A 19,001-nucleotide genomic window follows, 5' to 3' on the forward strand; every position below is an offset into this window, starting at 1 on the left:
CAACAGGCTGCACTGACTGACAACTGACTGACTAACTGACTGTCGTACTTAACAACGTCCTGTTTATGACATTTTCATCAACATCACAATTACATCAACAACAACACTGTTTAACGGTAGGTATTTGGTCACTACCGCAATGGACATCCGTAACATTGAAAGACTTTTGGACGTTGCTAATATATATATAACGTTAAGGTGTAGAGAGTTTAAACTAACAAAGATTAGTACATAGAATCTCAATATTTTGCAAACGAATTCTTCAATCAAGTAACGGCTTAAATAGATCTGCGATATTTTAAACGACCCACATAACGAGACTCTACAGTGCTGACTGCACCTTGGACTAGAAAAAAACAAAGTAACCAATTTACGTACATACATTAATTTAAATTTTTTGGTTTATTAGGTATTTAGCGTGTGGCTTTTTGGTAATTATAGGTGGTGATGCGATAAGGCTTCTTTTTGAGCTTGCAACTTTTGAAAATATGACATTTTTTTAAATTCTAAGTTGTAATTTAAAAAATTTTGTCAGGGCTTATTTTTCCAAGAGTATATTTGTACATAGTCCATAATAACAGATTCAACGTTTACATAGAACCTTAGTCACCAATTACAATCAACTTAACATTTTTGAATATCATATCAAAAATTGACCGCTCCAGCGGGGTTCGAACCCGCGTCTCCGACGTACCGTGTCGGCGCTCTAGCCAATTAAGCTATGGAACGATGCACCCGCTCGAGCGAAATTTTCGATATGATAATTTTTAATTTCGGTTTAAGCGAACCGTGGCGCCGTCTATAGTGAGCTCTTTACAGAAACCCGTAACTATTCAAAGTTTCATATTACAATGAAAATCTTTGACAGGAGACGACACCGTGCTATTTTTAATATCTAAGATTTTATTTTTGTGTTACCCACATTAGGAATTCTAAACATTTTTGAATATCATATCAAAAATTGACCGCTCCAGCGGGGTTCGAACCCGCGTCTCCGACGTACCGTGTCGGCGCTCTAGCCAATTAAGCTATGGAACGATGCACCCGCTCGAGCGAAATTTTCGATATGATAATTTTTAATTTCGGTTTAAGCGAACCGTGGCGCCGTCTATAGTGAGCTCTTTACAGAAACCCGTAACTATTCAAAGTTTCATATTACAATGAAAATCTTTGACAGGAGACGACACCGTGCTATTTTTAATATCTAAGATTTTATTTTTGTGTTACCCACATTAGGAATTCTAAACATTTTTTTGAATATCATATCAAAAATTGACCGCTCCAATGTGTAATGTAATGTGGGTAACACAAAAATAAAATCTTAGATATTAAAAATAGCACGGTGTCGTCTCCTGTCAAAGATTTTCATTGTAATATGAAACTTTGAATAGTTACGGGTTTCTGTAAAGAGCTCACTATAGACGGCGCCACGGTTCGCTTAAACCGAAATTAAAAATTATCATATCGAAAATTTCGCTCGAGCGGGTGCATCGTTCCATAGCTTAATTGGCTAGAGCGCCGACACGGTACGTCGGAGACGCGGGTTCGAACCCCGCTGGAGCGGTCAATTTTTGATATGATATTCAAAAATGTTTAGAATTCCTAATGTGGGTAACACAAAAATAAAATCTTAGATATTACAATCAACTTAGTTCTATTATTTGTGTCGGTCAGCCTTTTTTTAAACTACACATATATGTTATGACTAAAACGTTACATCATCAGGGTTTAAATCGCTTTTAAATAATGCAATGATCTCAGTTTATTCCTACGTATTGACATTCTATAAGACTTTTGGAATTGCATTTGTAGAGCTTCCACGAACTAAATTCACGTAAAATATAAAGGTCAGAACATTTACTATAAATCGTATAAAATTTATTCGTGCAAAGAAAATAACGAAAGTACTATTATTTTAAGCGTAATTTGTAATACCTAATAATGTTCTGTCACAGCAATTAATATATTGCCGATAAAACGTAACTAATCTTCTTCTCTGTTAACAACATATTGAATCAATAAAAGATCTATACATTGATATTAATAAAGGATTAATTATATAAATTTTCATACATTTTTAACTTATATAAATGATAAGACAAAAATATGTACATATGTAAATCAATTATAATTGTATAATAACTCGCAGTAGAGTCCCAATTGCTTTCACGTAATTTGAAACAGCTTGTCCGCTTTTATCAAGAGCTAGTGAAATTGACGACTGATTCCAATGTTACGCGAATTTCACTCTGCATATGCACATTACACGCATTTAAAAGATTAAAATCAAATTGTGTAATCTTTCAATCAGTAATCCAGTTTGATATTTGATACACAGTAATAAACATTTAGCGGAAATCGTACTTGACAAAATTTACTACGATTGAAGTTATACAAAACTAGGCCACATAAACCTATTAAAAGTAAAAATAAAAATACAGTCTCATATGTATATTTATATATGTTATGATAGGCCAGTGGGAGCGAGGGCGACGGGGGCAACGTCCGGACCCATACTGCTTGCGCTGCGTTGCATACATAATCGTACTGGCCAAGTAAAATAATTATTGACTCGTAAACCACACTCTTTACACTGTCTCAACTTAACAATAGGTTATTCCACTATGTTTGAAAATGTACTTCAAAATGTTGATTTTCTAATAAAAAGCCACAAAAAAAAAATACATTTCTGCAAAATAATGGCGCTTTCATGCCATAAAATTAAATTACATTTTAAACCTTTTTTATTTCCGCGAAAACGCTATCACCATTTTGGTGACGTAATATGGTTAATAACAAAAGTCGTGTATGACGTATGTAAGACCGAACTCGTTCAATACGTCAAAAGTTCAATACCTTATACCTTATAGATGTCTTATAGATATACTCTTTATCGTTCAACGTTAACAGCTAAAAATATTTGGTGTTTTTGTGTAAAATAATGAATTACAATAGCTATCGTTGGTGTGTAGTATCTAGTTGTACAAATATTAGCATTAAAAAAAACTATTAAGTCTTAATTTGGCAGTAACTTAAGGATTAAAACATAACCTAACACTTTCTATCACTATATTTCAAATTAGGTCTTGCTACATAAAAAAAAAACAGTATAGTATAACAAGTAATACTTACAAAGATGTTTTAACATTCCGAAATTCGGCAGAACAGAAGTCTGGGTTACATGCAAAAAACTTTGCAACCATCATTGAATCAATTTTTGGCAGATTCGTATTGTCTGATTTTACAAAACCTTTTTGCATTTAAATAAATAAATAGGTACAAATAAAATGCACTAACGAAAGAGTACAAGTATTAAGTACTCCTTGAAGTTAAAGTTGATAGACATGTACCTAGCTGTTTATAGCTCTGACAGAACTTTGTTGTTGTCCGTGTGACGTCATACCATGGCTGGTCGTGTTTTGGGTTATTGATTAAAATATACGACTTTTAATTTCAATATAATAAAACAATAATGTGCTTTTATGATTCCAAATCAGAATATTTAAGTTTATTTCTACATAAATTTTAATTTTTATTAAATTTTATAATTTATATTTCACAACCGAAAGTACCCTATTGGTAACTACAGAATTCTTTGATCTTCTATGTTTCGTTTTATCACGATATTTTAATTTCAAATATTCCATCATATTCAGTTATAATTATACACCTAAGTCTGCCAAGCAGATGAACATATCTAACTGCCTACTCACTGTCATCTTAACGAGGTTTATACAGGTCCAAGCCTTAAGTCTTTTTTGTGATGTTGATGATTGATGATGATGATGATTGATAATGGTGATTGTTTGTGATGTGATGAAATAACGTTAAGATCATGATTGAACACTTATATAAAAGAGACACAAAAATAAATAATACGTATATAAAAGAGTTTATATTTTCCAATAAAAAATTTTTTTTAACTTATTTTTTGGTTTTTATAGTTTTTGAAGTCTGTGTTTTTAAACCAAGTTTTTTTAGAAATGAACCGTAACAGATCTACAGCTTTATCATAAACTAGCTACCTGGTCAGACTTCGTTCTGTCAAAACTAAATAGATTTTTTTTTAAAGTATTAATTACCTTCCGTGGGCCAGGTAAGGAACATACAAAAAAAAATAATTAGGCGAAATGGTCGAGCCATTCTCGAGTTATGCGCTTAGCAACATTCATTTTTAACCGACTTCCAAAAAAGGAGGAGGTTCTCAATTCGACTGTTTTTTTATTTTTTTTTTATTTTTTTATGTATGTTACATCAGAACTTTTGACCGGGTAGACCGATTTCAACAAATTTTATTTTAATCGAAAGGTGGTGTGTGCCAATTGGTCCCATTTAAATTTATTTGAGATCTAACAACTACTTTTCGAGTTATATCTAATAATGCGTTTTTACTTGACGCTTTTTTCGTCGACCTACGTTGTATTATAGCGCATAACTTTCTACTGGATGTACCGATTTTGATAATTCTTTTTTTGTTGGAAAGGGGATATCCCTAGTTTGGTACCGTGATAAGGAAACCAGGATCTGATGATGGGATTCCAGAGAAATCGAGGGAAACTCTCGAAAATCTGTAATAACTTTTTACTGGGTGTACCGTTTTTGATAATTTTTAATTTAATCGAAAGCTGATGTTTATCATGTGGTCACATATAAATTTTATCGAGATCTGATAACTACTTTTTGAGTAATCTTTGATAACGCGTAGTTGCTTGACTATTTTTTCGTCGATCTACGTTGTATTACTTGTCTATGTAATTGAAGTCGGTTTTTTTTCGTTTGCGAGCAAACACAATTATTATTTATATAGATATAGACAATAATGATTATTTTTGAAATGTTATGTGTTGTTGTATATGTTTAGTTCTACCGCACATCCTTTCAATACGTGATCACGATCTCGATGAGAACTGTATAATGATTATGTTAATTACATCTTATACAAAGTGATTGCAATAAGGTAGACCCTTACACAACACGTGAGTGCCTTAGACATTCTATCTTCTAACCCCACGTTGATGTAGTTACACACAAAATTATTCATTTTAATTTTGTAAAGAAGAAGAAATTTGTGTATATTTGACAGCACTAATCATGTTATTCGAGGTTCTAATTTTAACTAATTATGTTAGAAAACATATTTGTTGTGAAAAGTTATATTGTATAATACGATACCACACAGTTTATTTTAAATACAAAAAATATTTAGAACATTATTTTTAAACTTAAGAATCCGCATTCGTATGCGATCTATAACAAAATCCTGAACATTAAGCTCTTTATTTTTATAATATTAGCTACTCTCATAGTTTTATAGGTACAATAGTAATAAAGGTCTTCGTTCCCACTGATACAGCGGATAACGGTTCTAAATTGATACGGGAAACTCGATGGTAAGATGGCGACTGTTAGAAATGACATCCAGCGGATATACTCTACAAAACAGCTATGTATAGAGAAGGACAACAATTAATGCATTCACAGAAGTCAACGCTCAAGGCAACATACATAGGTGATACCTAGGAACTGAACGAAGAGATTGTTACGTCATATATTAATTTACATAGGTATATTCTACTTAGTTCAGATAGAAAATTATTGTTTTTTTTTGTAATTTTCCTTTTTATTTAATAACTAGCTGCCTCTTCCTATTTAATAACCTGCTAACACCGAGGTTACACCCGCGATGATTTGAGAAACAAATCGCTATAACTTTTCTTAGTAAAGCGGCTATCCAAGATAAAAAGAATTTTTTAATTCAAACAAGTAGTGCCTGACATTAGCACATTCAAACAAACAAACTTTTCAGCCTTATAATATTAGTATAGAATAAATAAATTCAAAAATGTATCCTATATTTAATAGATGCAGAGATTTCTACCCCAAAAATTTACACTTTCTTTGTGGCGAAGCCTAGTCGGGTAAATCTTAGTAGATACGATCGGCGTGAGATAATATAACAAATTACCTACAAATGCGTTCCAAAAAATTAGTAAATTTTTTACTATTAATGTTTCTTCACACCAAACTTTTAAGCTTTGCCCTGCCAATGTTTCTAAGAGACAAGAAGCATATTGACTAACCTTTTTGCTTCTTACATATTTACTATAACTGACTGCATATTAATTGAGTTAAAATCAGTAGGTATCGCATACTAACACAAAAAAAACAACTGAGTTTTCCATGTCTAAAACATTAATTCTCTATATATGCATATTAAAATTTAAAAATTCAAATATTTTTAAAACAACATCAACAATGACGATTCATTTTAATGTGACTTTCTTTTATATTGGCATATAAGATGTTTAGCAAAGCGATACAACGAATAAATCTTCTTTTTAAAAAGTTATTACCAGAAACCTCTCTACCTGTATATGTAATTATGTATATACTTTATAAACGGGTAACTAAAACCAATTTATTTTATTAACAAGAAAAGTACTTTTTTATAAATACTTTTCAGTAGTTTTCGTTAACTCAAAAGCAGTAGGTATATCATAAAGAATCATTGTGTTTGACAAAGTTTTTTCTAATATATGTTTGAACATGTGTATGTATGAGTCATTGCATTAGTGTCTGATTCATATTGGTGAACGTTCTTCCCATACATGTGACAAGAGCCTCTTTAAGGAAAACGTTAGCCATATCTTGATCCTGCTAACGGTTTATTAACAAAAAAAAAAAAAACAGTTAATTCATAAAACTATACTACAATTGAACGCAATAAAAAAAAATGAAAGATGAATTCACTTCGTAATATTGAAAATACTATAAATGTGTCTCAACTTCGAAATTTCAAAAAAAAAAAAATTAACTTTAAAAAATTCACTAATTTAACTACTTTACTAGTTAAGCAAGTCTTCAAGAATTTCGTTACTCTGTTAGCAAGTAAAATAAATTTGCCACGTTATGATGTTTAGGAGTAGCAACTCCGCTCTTTAAGTCGTAGAGTAATGGATAGTTAATTGATATTTAATGTTATTAGCATGCTATATACAGATAATTAATTAATACGCTACGTGAAGAAAAAATTAAATGTGGCATTTAATTCTCAATGACAAACAACAAGAACGTTCTAGTATGATGATTATAAAAGACAGAGTTTTATTCCTGCTCGGAGCCAACATTTTTATATGTACCTACAATATATTTGTTTCTGATCTAGGCGTTTGTATATTTGTTCTTTCGAATGTTTTTACCGTCCGAACCTCGAAAAGTACGTACTCTTTGAAAGGAGAGATGTTTTTATTAGGTAAACATTCAACATTTTCCAGCAGTTAACTTCAATAGTCTGAACTGATGACTGATGAACTACATCCCATTCTTAACTTGACCATCAGATAACGTTTTTATTCAAGGCGCCCATTATTTTGACCTACATAGGTTTTTCTCATTACTAGGTATTTTTATCTTACGCAGCGAAAACCAACTATCCTCTTGAATTTAAGTACCATAAACCTAAATTCTTTTTATCTGAGACATACATATGTCACATAAACAAAATATTGTGGCTATAATAAGTGCACGTTTATCTGATACTTTTAGGAGAAAAATTACCCATCATTACAATGCATCTAAGCTCGTTTTTTGGTTAAATACTCGGGTCAATGTCAAAAGCTATCAGTCTTCTTTTTGACTACTAGGTTTTTTTAAGTGAAACTTCTTTAGAATCGTGATTTTAAATTCGATGTGTCACGATAAAGAAGAAATCACATGAATTTATAGGAGATAGTGAGATAGAATAGATTACAGCTCAAAAACGCTATTTAAGTGGCTCTTACGAGCATTTTCACGAGACCGTGATCATCATCGATAGAACAAATAGGTACCTTCCTGCGACTTTTCAGAAATTTCACTTCTGATGTGTATGAATTGCACACACACATTTTTGTTTATTATATACATATATACAATAGGTCGAGGAACAAGCGTACGCTCTTCTGATGGTAGCGGTTACCGTAGTCTATAGACGACACCCCAATCTCTTCCAGGAGCTCTGGTCACATTACTCACCACAGAAAAGCAACACTGCTTGAAAGCAGTATTATTTAGCTGTGATCTTCTCTAAGGTCGAGGTACTTCCCCAGTCGGGCCGCTCCAGATTTTGAGCATTGAGCTTGCTGTGCCCGACCTAAAGCTAGAGGAACCCGATAACTTGAATATAGTCGAGTATATTTTTAGTCGACTGCAAAAGTAATTACCAATACCAGAGGCACTGTATGTGTGTAAAATAAGTTTCGAATAAACTTTAAAAGTAGGAGGTAGAATAGGACCCTTTAGAGCCTGTTTTAACTGGTTGTGGAGAACGCTATTTGACGGATGGCGGTATGCAATAATGCAACAAATAAAATTTTATGATATATTATTCTTTATCTCTATCGAATTGCACTATATTTATGAAATAATTCTATTCGCAAATATGAATTTAAAAGTTGCAGTTTATAAATTAAGGTGAAACAGGTTCTTATGGCCTATTCTACCTCCTGATGTTAGTTTATTCGTGTTTGCTCACAAACGAATAAAAACCGACTTCAATGTTACATCTACCAGTAAATACAACGCAGTTAGACGAAAAAATTATCGAGTAAATACGCATTATTAGAGATTACTTAAAAAGTATTCGTCAGATCTTAATCAAATTAAATTGGGACCATATGACAAGGACCAGCTTTCCATTGAATTTTTTTATGATAATCGGTCATACAATACAACGACGGTCGACGAAAAAATACCCAAGTAAATACGCATTATTAGATATAGCCCAAAAAGTACTTGTCAGATCTCGATTTCATTTAAATGATAATTTAAATAACATTTTAATGATAAGCACCATCTTTCGATTAAAAAAGATTTATAGAAATCGTTCTACCCAGTAAAAAGTTATGAGGTATCATCAATCAAAATGAAAACTTCTTTTTTTGAAGTTGGTTAAAAACGGACGTCCATTTATGAATTTGATGTTAAATATAAGTAAATATGTAACAAAGGGTTAATTATTGTAATTAAGTTAAAGTTATAAATAAGTTGGAAGTTTGGTGTAAATCTTTAGTAGATATAATATTACAGAGATTTAAAGATATCAAAGGTCCTCTCCATCCTGTCATGTCTTAAAAATATATTTACCTAGGTTCATATCTATATATCACGTATTTAATATACGTGAAGCAAAAACTTTGTACCCCTTTTTACGAAAATTGCGCGGGCGGAGTACGAAATTTCGCACACTTTTAGTTTATATAGAGAAGGCATGCAGAATGCTAATATTTTTTTTTTAAATTATGCATAAAAATATATGAAATCAATAAAGAAAAAAACAAAACACACACTATCCTGTATTTGACACACACACACGTATATTATATTTATTTATTGATTGTCAGTCTGTAGTCAAATTGAAAAGTTTAAAAAAAGGTTCTTTATTTTTATAATTTTTTGGTTTTCTTTAATTTAAATTTTTAATTATGGTCGAATTTCGACCTCTGAGCGACCACTAGTTTTAATTAGAAGTTACATTTTTAATTCAAGTAAAACAGATCCTAATGGCTTCGTTATACATACTTCTAATAGAAGTAATAAAATATGCTATTTATATAGCTGTTTTCCTCTATTATCATTTCTCTACAACATTGATTTTAGAAACGCATGCGTGGCGTAGGCCTTTTTCGCAATTGTTGTGGTCACATAATCTGTTCCTACGCATTCTTTGAATGGTTAAAGAATTGTACGCTAAATAAGATAATTTTTGAATACTGCTGATTTCCTAATTTGCAATTACTATGAAATATTGGCATACATTTTAGACTATGTTAGTAATACATGCCTATACTTAATATGCCTATGCCTGCGTATAATATGCCTATTTGAATGTTTTTAAACTATAATAGAAATTGTTAGTGAGAATTCACCACAAAACATTAACTAACTAATACAAATCAGTAACCAGAGAAACAAGGCTATTAATAAACTATTCTAGACCCTAATTGTATAGAATATCATAATTATATCTATTCACGATCGTTACTTAAAAGAAAAATACTTAGGTACTAAAATTGATCCAGTGCCATTTGAAATTATTTCTAAATTTATCAAAGTATGACGATTTCGTTTACTTAAACTATTTTAGAATATAGTTAAAACATATATAAAAAACTTAACATAACTTATTATATACATACCTATACCGGGAAATGATGACGAAGTCCAAGACAACAAAAACTTAGTAAATAAACATGTTATTGGAACAAAAACAGTCAATTTTAAAACAAGGCAATGCACTTTAAAACTTACTCATTTTAAAAGACACCGTATAAAAAGAACTAGTCCACCTCAGCTTAACTATTTTGACTACTTTTATTCGTTAAATTAAAATAATTCAATAAAATAGTGACGTTCGTTCGATCGTTTCGTGTCGTTCAACCGGTAAGACAAGGTACAAGCACGATACCTGCCTAAAGCCCGTCGTATAATGAACTGGCCAATCACTATTCACTAGAGCCTCTACTACAAACGTAAAGGACAGAATATCGGTATACGTTACTTTATGTGTGTGAGTGAGAAAAAACTTGCTGCCATCTTGTTTATGCACGTGTTGCACGAAATATGAAATTGTATTTGAAATGTTCTCTATGCCATAAATTTAAAGTTCTGTTCTGTTCTGTACATTCACTACCTATTTAAATGAAAAAAAAGATATTTTAAATACGTACCATAACGTTTAATTTCGCTAAGTTTACTGTCATTAAGACAATGACAAGGTATGGTTTTTGTAAGTCGTTACAAAAATTATTTTGAATTTTGAATTTTCAAAAATATTTACTACGTTATTGACTATGCGCTTTTTAAATTTAGTTTCATGTAACCCCCATTATTTTTTATTTACTGTTTCTTTATTTAAATCAAATAGCCAGTTACGGTCTTTCAGGTAACATATTGATAGGCTTTATCTCAGATTAATAAACAAAAGGCAGATGGAGCGCGCCGAACATGCGAGTGAAGCCACCAAAGCGAATACAAAATCAAAAGCGAATACAAAGTCGCAGCAGTGCTAAAGATAGCGTCGTATTGTTTAAACGTCTCGAGTGATTCATTATTTTGTGTCAAAAAATGCCGTCTTGTGTTATTAAACATTGTGAAAGTTGTTCCCAAAAATAAAAAAAAAGAGGATGGAATTTCATTTCACAGGTAATTATAAATAATTTAATTGATTTTATTATTTATTCACTCAATAAATTATATGGTTATCTCGGAACACAAAACCTCGACATTAATTCAACTGTGTTGCCAGTGTTCGGCGAAATGTTTTTCCCTTCAATTGGGGAAACTACCTGATGGTCTAGGCGTTAGTGAGACTGACTTTTATATGTACGGACGTGTATTCGATTTCCACACGTAATATCACGCCTAAATAGTTATTCCGAATTTAGATGTATTTTTATTTGTTATTACCATTTACTGTGATTCGGTCATTAATATCTAATGCAGGAGCTTAAATAAAAATGTATATGGTTATCAATTTAGTTCCTATATATATATATATATATATATATATATATATATATATATATATATATATATATATATACATATATATGATAATGATGAAGTTATTTACATATATGGTATATTTTGTTAAGTTGTGGGCAATAGCCAGATTATAATATTAGTGGAATTAATGGAAGATGCTAGATATATTTAAAGAATACATATTGTAATCAGTGTCAAGTTTTATTATTTAATGATTTTTGCAGATTGCCGACAGATGTTGTTCTACGCGAGGAATGGGTTTCTATTATTCGCCAAAGCAGGCAAGACAATAATTGGCAGGCTTCAAAATTTTGCGTTGTGTGTTCATTACATTTTAAAGAGGATGGCTTATGCTTTACCGAAAAATGTCGTAGGTTGATAAAAAAAATTCCAATGTAATTATTTGTAATACTATCTAATCTTTTGGTCTAGTCTTTAAGTTGTCTGTATATCGATGTATGTGTGTGTGTGAATAAATGATGATGATGATTATTATTATTATTATTAATAAATATTTTAAATTATGTATGTTTTTTTTAATTTGTCTAATGAAATAAATATGATACTACTGAAAAACACTAAAGTTTTATTATCTAGAGTTGTAAACATTGTAAAGTCCATTTAAACCTTATTAAACAAAAACAAAATTAATACCCGAAGCAAAGTGTGGACGGATCGCTAGTTATATAAATCTTGACATATTACCTATTTCTTTCGTTATTTTTAACGAAACCTTTATTAATATTATTATTATTATTAAAGTATTTATTTAGTTATAAATTCATGTATCCAAATAAAACTTTAGAACCGTCGTAAAAGGACATTTTAAAAAATACAGGGAGTTTTTTTCTTTTTATGGTATCATTATACACACATAGATGCACGTGTTCCTACAGTGCCATTTCTAGTCGCCACGCACACATGAATAAAAAGTGGCTTCATACTTTTTGTTACACACGCTCCATCTGCCTTTTGTTTATAAATCTGTGGGCTTTATCAACTGAACGTAAAACAGCCCAGACGTTGTTTCACCTGAACTAATATACTATAACTTTTGAATTTACAGACAGCGAATATCTGACAAACAAAATAGAGTTCAATGGAAAAAATACATATGTATATCTGCAACCGATGAAAAATTGTCTCAGTCTACTCTAATACCATTGGAGTAGTATATTCACTCCACTTCACTCAGTACACTATTGCAGTTATAGTGTTGGAGATGGGCCTCCCCAATTTCACACCAAATTTTCTATTTGATCTTAATCCTCCGCCGGTCTGATTCAGATCGTCGGTCTAACTGCCCGTAAGACGTTTCATACTACGTTTACTTAGACGCGGTCTCAATTCCAAGACGCATAGTAGGAATATATAGGATAGGATGCTCTAGCGACCATTGGTCCTACAATACGCACATTCAGCCCTCTGCCACTTCAACTTGCTGATTATACGGACTATGTCATTAACTTTGGTTCTATTGTGGTTACTTTTATTCCCCATCTTGTCTTTGATATACTGTTACCCAATCTCGGGGGACCACGTGAGGAGGTTCACTGCCTTTACGCCGGTGCCGTACGATCGATAGTCCTCTATGGGGCACCTATTTGGTAAGAGTTAAATTACAAAACTTGCAACGGAGAGTGGCTATCCGCATAGTCCGGGGATATCACATTTGAGGCTGCAACCCTACTGGCATGCTTTCCGCCGTTGGACATTTTGGAGGAAATGGATAGGAATCTTATCCTCCGACAAAGCGGGAGAAGTTTTGTTGGTGCGCTCGAAGACATTAAACGACAGGAGCATCGAAGATCTCTCGCGATGTGGTACATCCGTCTCCATGAGGAGCGCTATGCGCACAAACGCGTTGTACGAGCAATCCTGCCAGTCTTCGAAGCCTGGTTTATAATTTTCATCAGCCAAACAGTTGGGCTCCATTTAGATAATTCGGTATTCGGTCTAGGTCCCACATTATGCTCTACAGAGATCACGTTATCATTGACAAAACAAAAGTGTCAGATGAATTAGCTATTAATATTATGGCCTCGTCTAGACAAAAGGTTAAAAAGATGAGTAAATAGTTTCAGAGACATTTAGGACAGCCAGAAGACAGTTAGAAGTCATCGAGTTTTGTGGCTATAAAACATATAACGGCCCTAAAAATCAACATTTAAACGTCATTTCCAAGTGACATTGGTTAATAAACATACATCGTCGTCATATGTCGGAAAAATAATAAATGGGTTTTTTTAAGTAATCCAATGTCAAGCACTTAGCTATAAGATTTTGAGTATAATAAAATATCTGTAGTATACATCATTTTTAAATATTAATTTATATTGCCACAAAAGTTTAGCACATCAAATTTCTTTGAGTGTAAAGCTATGAAAATCCTGCGTGCAAGCTGCGTTACCTACATACTACGGAAGAACATTTTTACAATCTTGCGTATTTCATAATATAATAATGCTAAACAAAGACATATTTTAGTTGGTAAGGTTCCTACGTTGTAATATAATTTTCCTGCATACAATATTGAACGCGCATATTTGCATATAAGTAATATTTATAAGTTTTCTTCTTTCTCTCATCATCACATCTAACAATCATTACTTCGAAGATTCCGCAATGCTTGAAGACAAAAGTCTTCGAGTAATGGGTCTTGCCTGTGTTAACATACGGAGCCCAAACCTGGTCACTGACGAAGGTACAGGTCCACAAGATTAAAGCCACTCAATGTGCAATGGAACGGGCTATCCTCGGGGTTTATCTCAAAGATAGAATTGGAAATGAGACTATTGGCGAGAGAACAAAAGTAATCGACATAGCCCACAGAATTAGCAAGTTGAAGTGGCAGTGGGCTGGTCATCTGTGTCACAGAATCGATGGCCGTTGGAGCAGACGTGTCCTGGAATGGAGACCGCGTCTTGGCAAACGCAGTGTAGGACGTCCTCCGGCCCGCTGGACCGACGAGCTACGTAAGATTGCCGGTGTAGGTTGCATGAGGATTCCGGAAAATCGGGATGTCTGGCGTGAACTTGGGGAGGCCTATGTCTAGCAATGGACTACAATAGGCTGGAATGACTGACTGACACATCTAACAATGTAATTTGTCTTCTTATTTAATTAAATTTTTATCTTCCCTGTCATTGTTAGCTCACAATGTTATAGTGCCGATATAGTTACATTTCTTTATGATTATCAGTTATTTATTGGCGACAGTAAAAATTACTGTATCCGTAGAATGTTTTTTATTTTTGGAATTTACTCCTTAAGAATCGATTTTCATATAAGGCATGAAAAAAATGAGGAGTAAAATCTACGGAACGAATGACCTCGTTCCGTTTCTCATAACGCCATCTATCGGAACTCAATATTGTTCCGGCATATATGACGTCCCGACTTTCTAATAATGCCATCTATCGATGACGTAATTTGATTCGTTTATTTACCATTTCATATGGTATTAATCTTTTTCTTAAACTAATAAAACCTTTTTTGTGCCCACTTAAACAGTCGATATGAAGGAGTAAATTCTAGTCGTGTGTCGGAGCTGACACACACACTTTTTTATATACAACTTGGTCGGCAAACAAGCGTACGGCTCACCTGATTGTAAACGATTACCGTAGCTTATAGACTTCTGCACCACTAGAAGCTTCACAAGTGCGTTGCCGACCTTACCCGCCAGCTCTGGTCACCAGCTGTCAGCTTGTCAGTTGTGATTTTCTGTAAGTTCGAGGTACTACTCCAGTCGGACTGCTCCATATTTTGAGCAGGATATTTCTAATGTCGTCTTATCTTCATTTACTTGTAAGCAAATGAGGCATCAACTGACTCAAAATAATGTTCTTTAGTTTGTTGTATATTGTATCGTAATACTGTATACAAAAAAAATAAAGTATGTTAGCATTTAATTTTTTTACTATGACAGTTATTAAAATATTGGGTTTTCTTTCGATATTACTGTTTTTATTGTTTAATCGTTTAATACAGGAACAGTACAAGAGTGGTGACATCATCTTCCGAATGGTAATTCATTTACGATTAATCCGTTGCTATTTTTAACCGACTTTAAAAAAAGGAGGAGGTTACTCAATTCGACCGTATATATATATATATATATATATATATATATATATATATATATATATATATATATATATATATATATATATATATATATATATATTTCGGGGATAACTCCGTCGTTTTATGTACCGATTTTGATAATTCTTTTTTTGTTAGAAAGAAGATATCCCTAGTTTGGTACCCCTAGTTGGTATAATTGAAGTCGGTTTTTCTTCGTTTGCCTGCAAACACAATTATTATGATCTGGTTTGCTGGGTAGTTACACTAGTTACACAATAAATACTGTTATCATTTAAATTTATGCTTCTAATAACTTTATTGTTCCTTCTTACTGTGATTATTCTTTGTTAAAGAACCGGAAAAGCGTAAAGATGGAGACACCATCTTCCCAATAGTTAATACAAATTTTCTGATTGGCGAATGACCAATAATTAACATTACACACGTAAAAAAATAAACTTTTTATTATAGAGTGTCACAAACTCCACAATTAAACTCAATAAAAGTTAGGTAATAAAAAGAAAAGATCTATCTTAATGTTTTAGATTCCTTTTATTTTCAATAACATAAAAATGTTATGTTTTCCCATTTTACACATTTTAAAATGAAGTCCAGTGGATACCAACCTGATTTAGAATAATCATTTTAAGTTTAATGTTTTACTACTAAAGTACAGTTTGGCTTTTCATGAACTTTAAGTCATGGTTACATTTTGTATTAGAATTGCTCCTTCACTTATTTCCAAATGCTGCTTCTTAAAATTGTATGAGCACAAAATCTACTCTATCTGACAGCAGTTCATTACAATATTCAACAAAATATATTGTAATAATTAACTCTTTTGGATGAATTACACAGTTGATTTTTGCTTTCTGTACTGTGATATGCTATACATTTTTATGATATTTTTTATTTTATATAAACAAATTATGTTTTACCCTACAGAGGTAAAATTGTATAAAAGTATGATTTGGTCTCGCAAAACTCTATGTGATAATCCATCCAATAGCAATATTCACTACTATAAATAGAACTAGCTAACTGGAATTGAAGGTCCCTTAAAAGTATGTATTTTAAAGTTAAAAGCTGTGATCAACTAGACTTACTAGTACCATTGACTTTTAATGTAATGAAAGTTTTCTTTGATGGAGGAATAATTGACCACGGCTTTATACAAGACTTACTTTATTGTTTTTCATAATAGTTGACTAACTCTAAGGAGGCGTCCATATTCATAGCAATGAAGTAAAAATGCACAAATCACCATTTTTTTTACAAAAGTTATTGAGAAGTAATACATACAATTCTAAGTTACAGATTATTTTAAAATTGTTCACAATCTTTTATCAGTAAGTTATTATTGTAGATTTGTCAATACTCGAATGATAAGTTACTCTATATACTTTTGTTTGATTGTATTTGTACAAAATAGTGTGAAAGAACTGCCTAAATTAATCATTTATTTCTATTGATGACAACAGCTATCTCATTTTTGTCAAATATATAATTTCATGCTATTTTTAATAAAACCTGTTTAATAATTTTATTTAGTCTGCTAATGCATCATTCAAATTGGATACAGAAGTATAATTTGATTTGTTTTGATATAGTTACTAGGCAGTTCAATAGATTTTATGAAATCAATAATTTATTTTTAGGTGTTTTTTTTAATGGGAACTTAATTCCACTTAGGTTTGGAAAATAATTTATCGATATTAAAATTTTGTAAATGAACATCAGAATAACACATATGAAACATTTGAAAATATGTGAAACAAGTTGTTGTCAATACTATGCTCATCACAATTTCCTGATTTATCAGTAATTCAACAGTTAATAAAACTATATAATATATATATTTTAAATAACATAGCGATAATTATGTATATATTTCTATTGATTATTGCTTTCAACGAGTTTTGTTTTTATAGTTGCATGTAAAGTTGATATTGACAATGTAGAATTAAGATGAGCAAAGATTGAGAGGGTTTGCTAATAGCTTAGATTGAGAACTATAAGAAGCGTTTCAGAGTACAGAAGAATTTAAAATATGTTATTTTCTTTATCTAATGTATATTTTGTTTAAATGAAATTAAGCAGTAAGATTTTTAACTTCTGTAATATGGAGTTATAAATTTTACTTTTTTATTTTATTTTCTTGTTTTCCAAATATTTTAAGGCTATTTATAGTAATCTGCACTCTGAACGCAAATATGTGTATGTGGTATTTGTAGTTTGTATGTACATGTAAAACCATGTGTAGATTTTTAATTTAGTAATACTATACACTAAAACTGGCCATCATATAAGTATCTGCCATTTCTTCTAGATATAACTAGATAATATAATATTCTTAACTAGTTTCTTATTTACAAATAATACAGTTCATTACTCTTTATAGAAATGAAAATATATTTCTATCATTCTTCGATTCACATAACGCAAAATAATTTAACAGAGTTCAATTTTGCACTCACATTTACAATATAGTTTTGTAACAATTTATTTGTTACATAGTTGATTGGAACAACTCATTTAGAATATATCACCCAAAAAGCGAGTAGTACTTTACTCACATATCCTATACCTTACCATTTAAAAATGCAGAATATGCGAAAACGTCAATGAATATCTTACAATAAACGGCAATTGAACATTATAGTTCGCTCGCATTAAATAGGAACTATAAGATTCATGATGCCTCCGCGACCGTCGCGATGCTCTAACTTATATGTACAGGCGGTGCGACGTCCTGTATGTTACCGAAATAACAATATGAATAAAATATATTCTTTTATTTACACATGACGAATTATTCACAGATTATTAACACAACTAAAAAAAAATATCGACGATAATATTATCAAATCGAATCAGAAGTTTAATTAATATAATATAATTAATTTAGATTTGTGTTACATTTTATTCTACAGTTTAGAATAGGTGCGCCACCGAGCGGCAGTGCGAGGAACTATACATGCACAACACCGCAGTGCATGGCCTCATCATAATACAATATTAACTAGAATATTATATCTAATAATTTTTCTCCTGCGCCGTTGTTTTAACAAGACACGCGTGACTATGTCGAATGTCGCTCGTCTACTTAAAGTTCATTTAGAAAAGTTTTGCGACACTCAACGTCTTCACTTGAGGAGAAGAAACTAAAACCTAGTATCACAATATCGGGCTCCACTTGTATAAAGAGCTAGATTTTTTCCGTCACAGCAAACACGTGGAAGCTGAATGACTAAACGAGATCTTTCATCACCTCATTTGCTTTCATTCGAGGATTGTGGCCCTCTTGTAAAACGGTCCCGAGATGATTAATGCATGTGACAATTGATCTTATCTGATTAAAGATTCCATTCGAAAATTTTAGTTTACTT

General features: G+C 31.8%; 1 protein-coding gene and 1 long non-coding RNA gene across 2 annotated transcripts in view; one reads left to right on the forward strand and one right to left on the reverse strand.

Moving 5' to 3' along the window:
• The window catches only part of LOC123655165, a 78,456-nt gene extending 75,236 nt beyond the window's left edge, over nt 1-3,220 (reverse strand). The window contains exon 1 of the mRNA XM_045591000.1: nt 3,133-3,220. Within this exon, the coding sequence (XP_045446956.1) occupies nt 3,133-3,148 (16 nt within the window). The 5' untranslated portion in view covers nt 3,149-3,220. The remainder of the gene's footprint in view (nt 1-3,132) is intronic.
• A 7,724-nt stretch (nt 3,221-10,944) lies between these two features.
• LOC123655341 lies at nt 10,945-12,015 on the forward strand. Its single transcript, XR_006743383.1, has 2 exons — nt 10,945-11,181; nt 11,748-12,015. It is a non-coding gene; the product is annotated as an uncharacterized LOC123655341 (long non-coding RNA).
• Nucleotides 12,016-19,001: the final 6,986 nt, after the last annotated feature.

Source organism: Melitaea cinxia, chromosome 7 (genome assembly GCF_905220565.1).
Source record: "Melitaea cinxia chromosome 7, ilMelCinx1.1, whole genome shotgun sequence".
In the NCBI taxonomy this organism is placed as follows: domain Eukaryota; kingdom Metazoa; phylum Arthropoda; class Insecta; order Lepidoptera; family Nymphalidae; genus Melitaea; species Melitaea cinxia.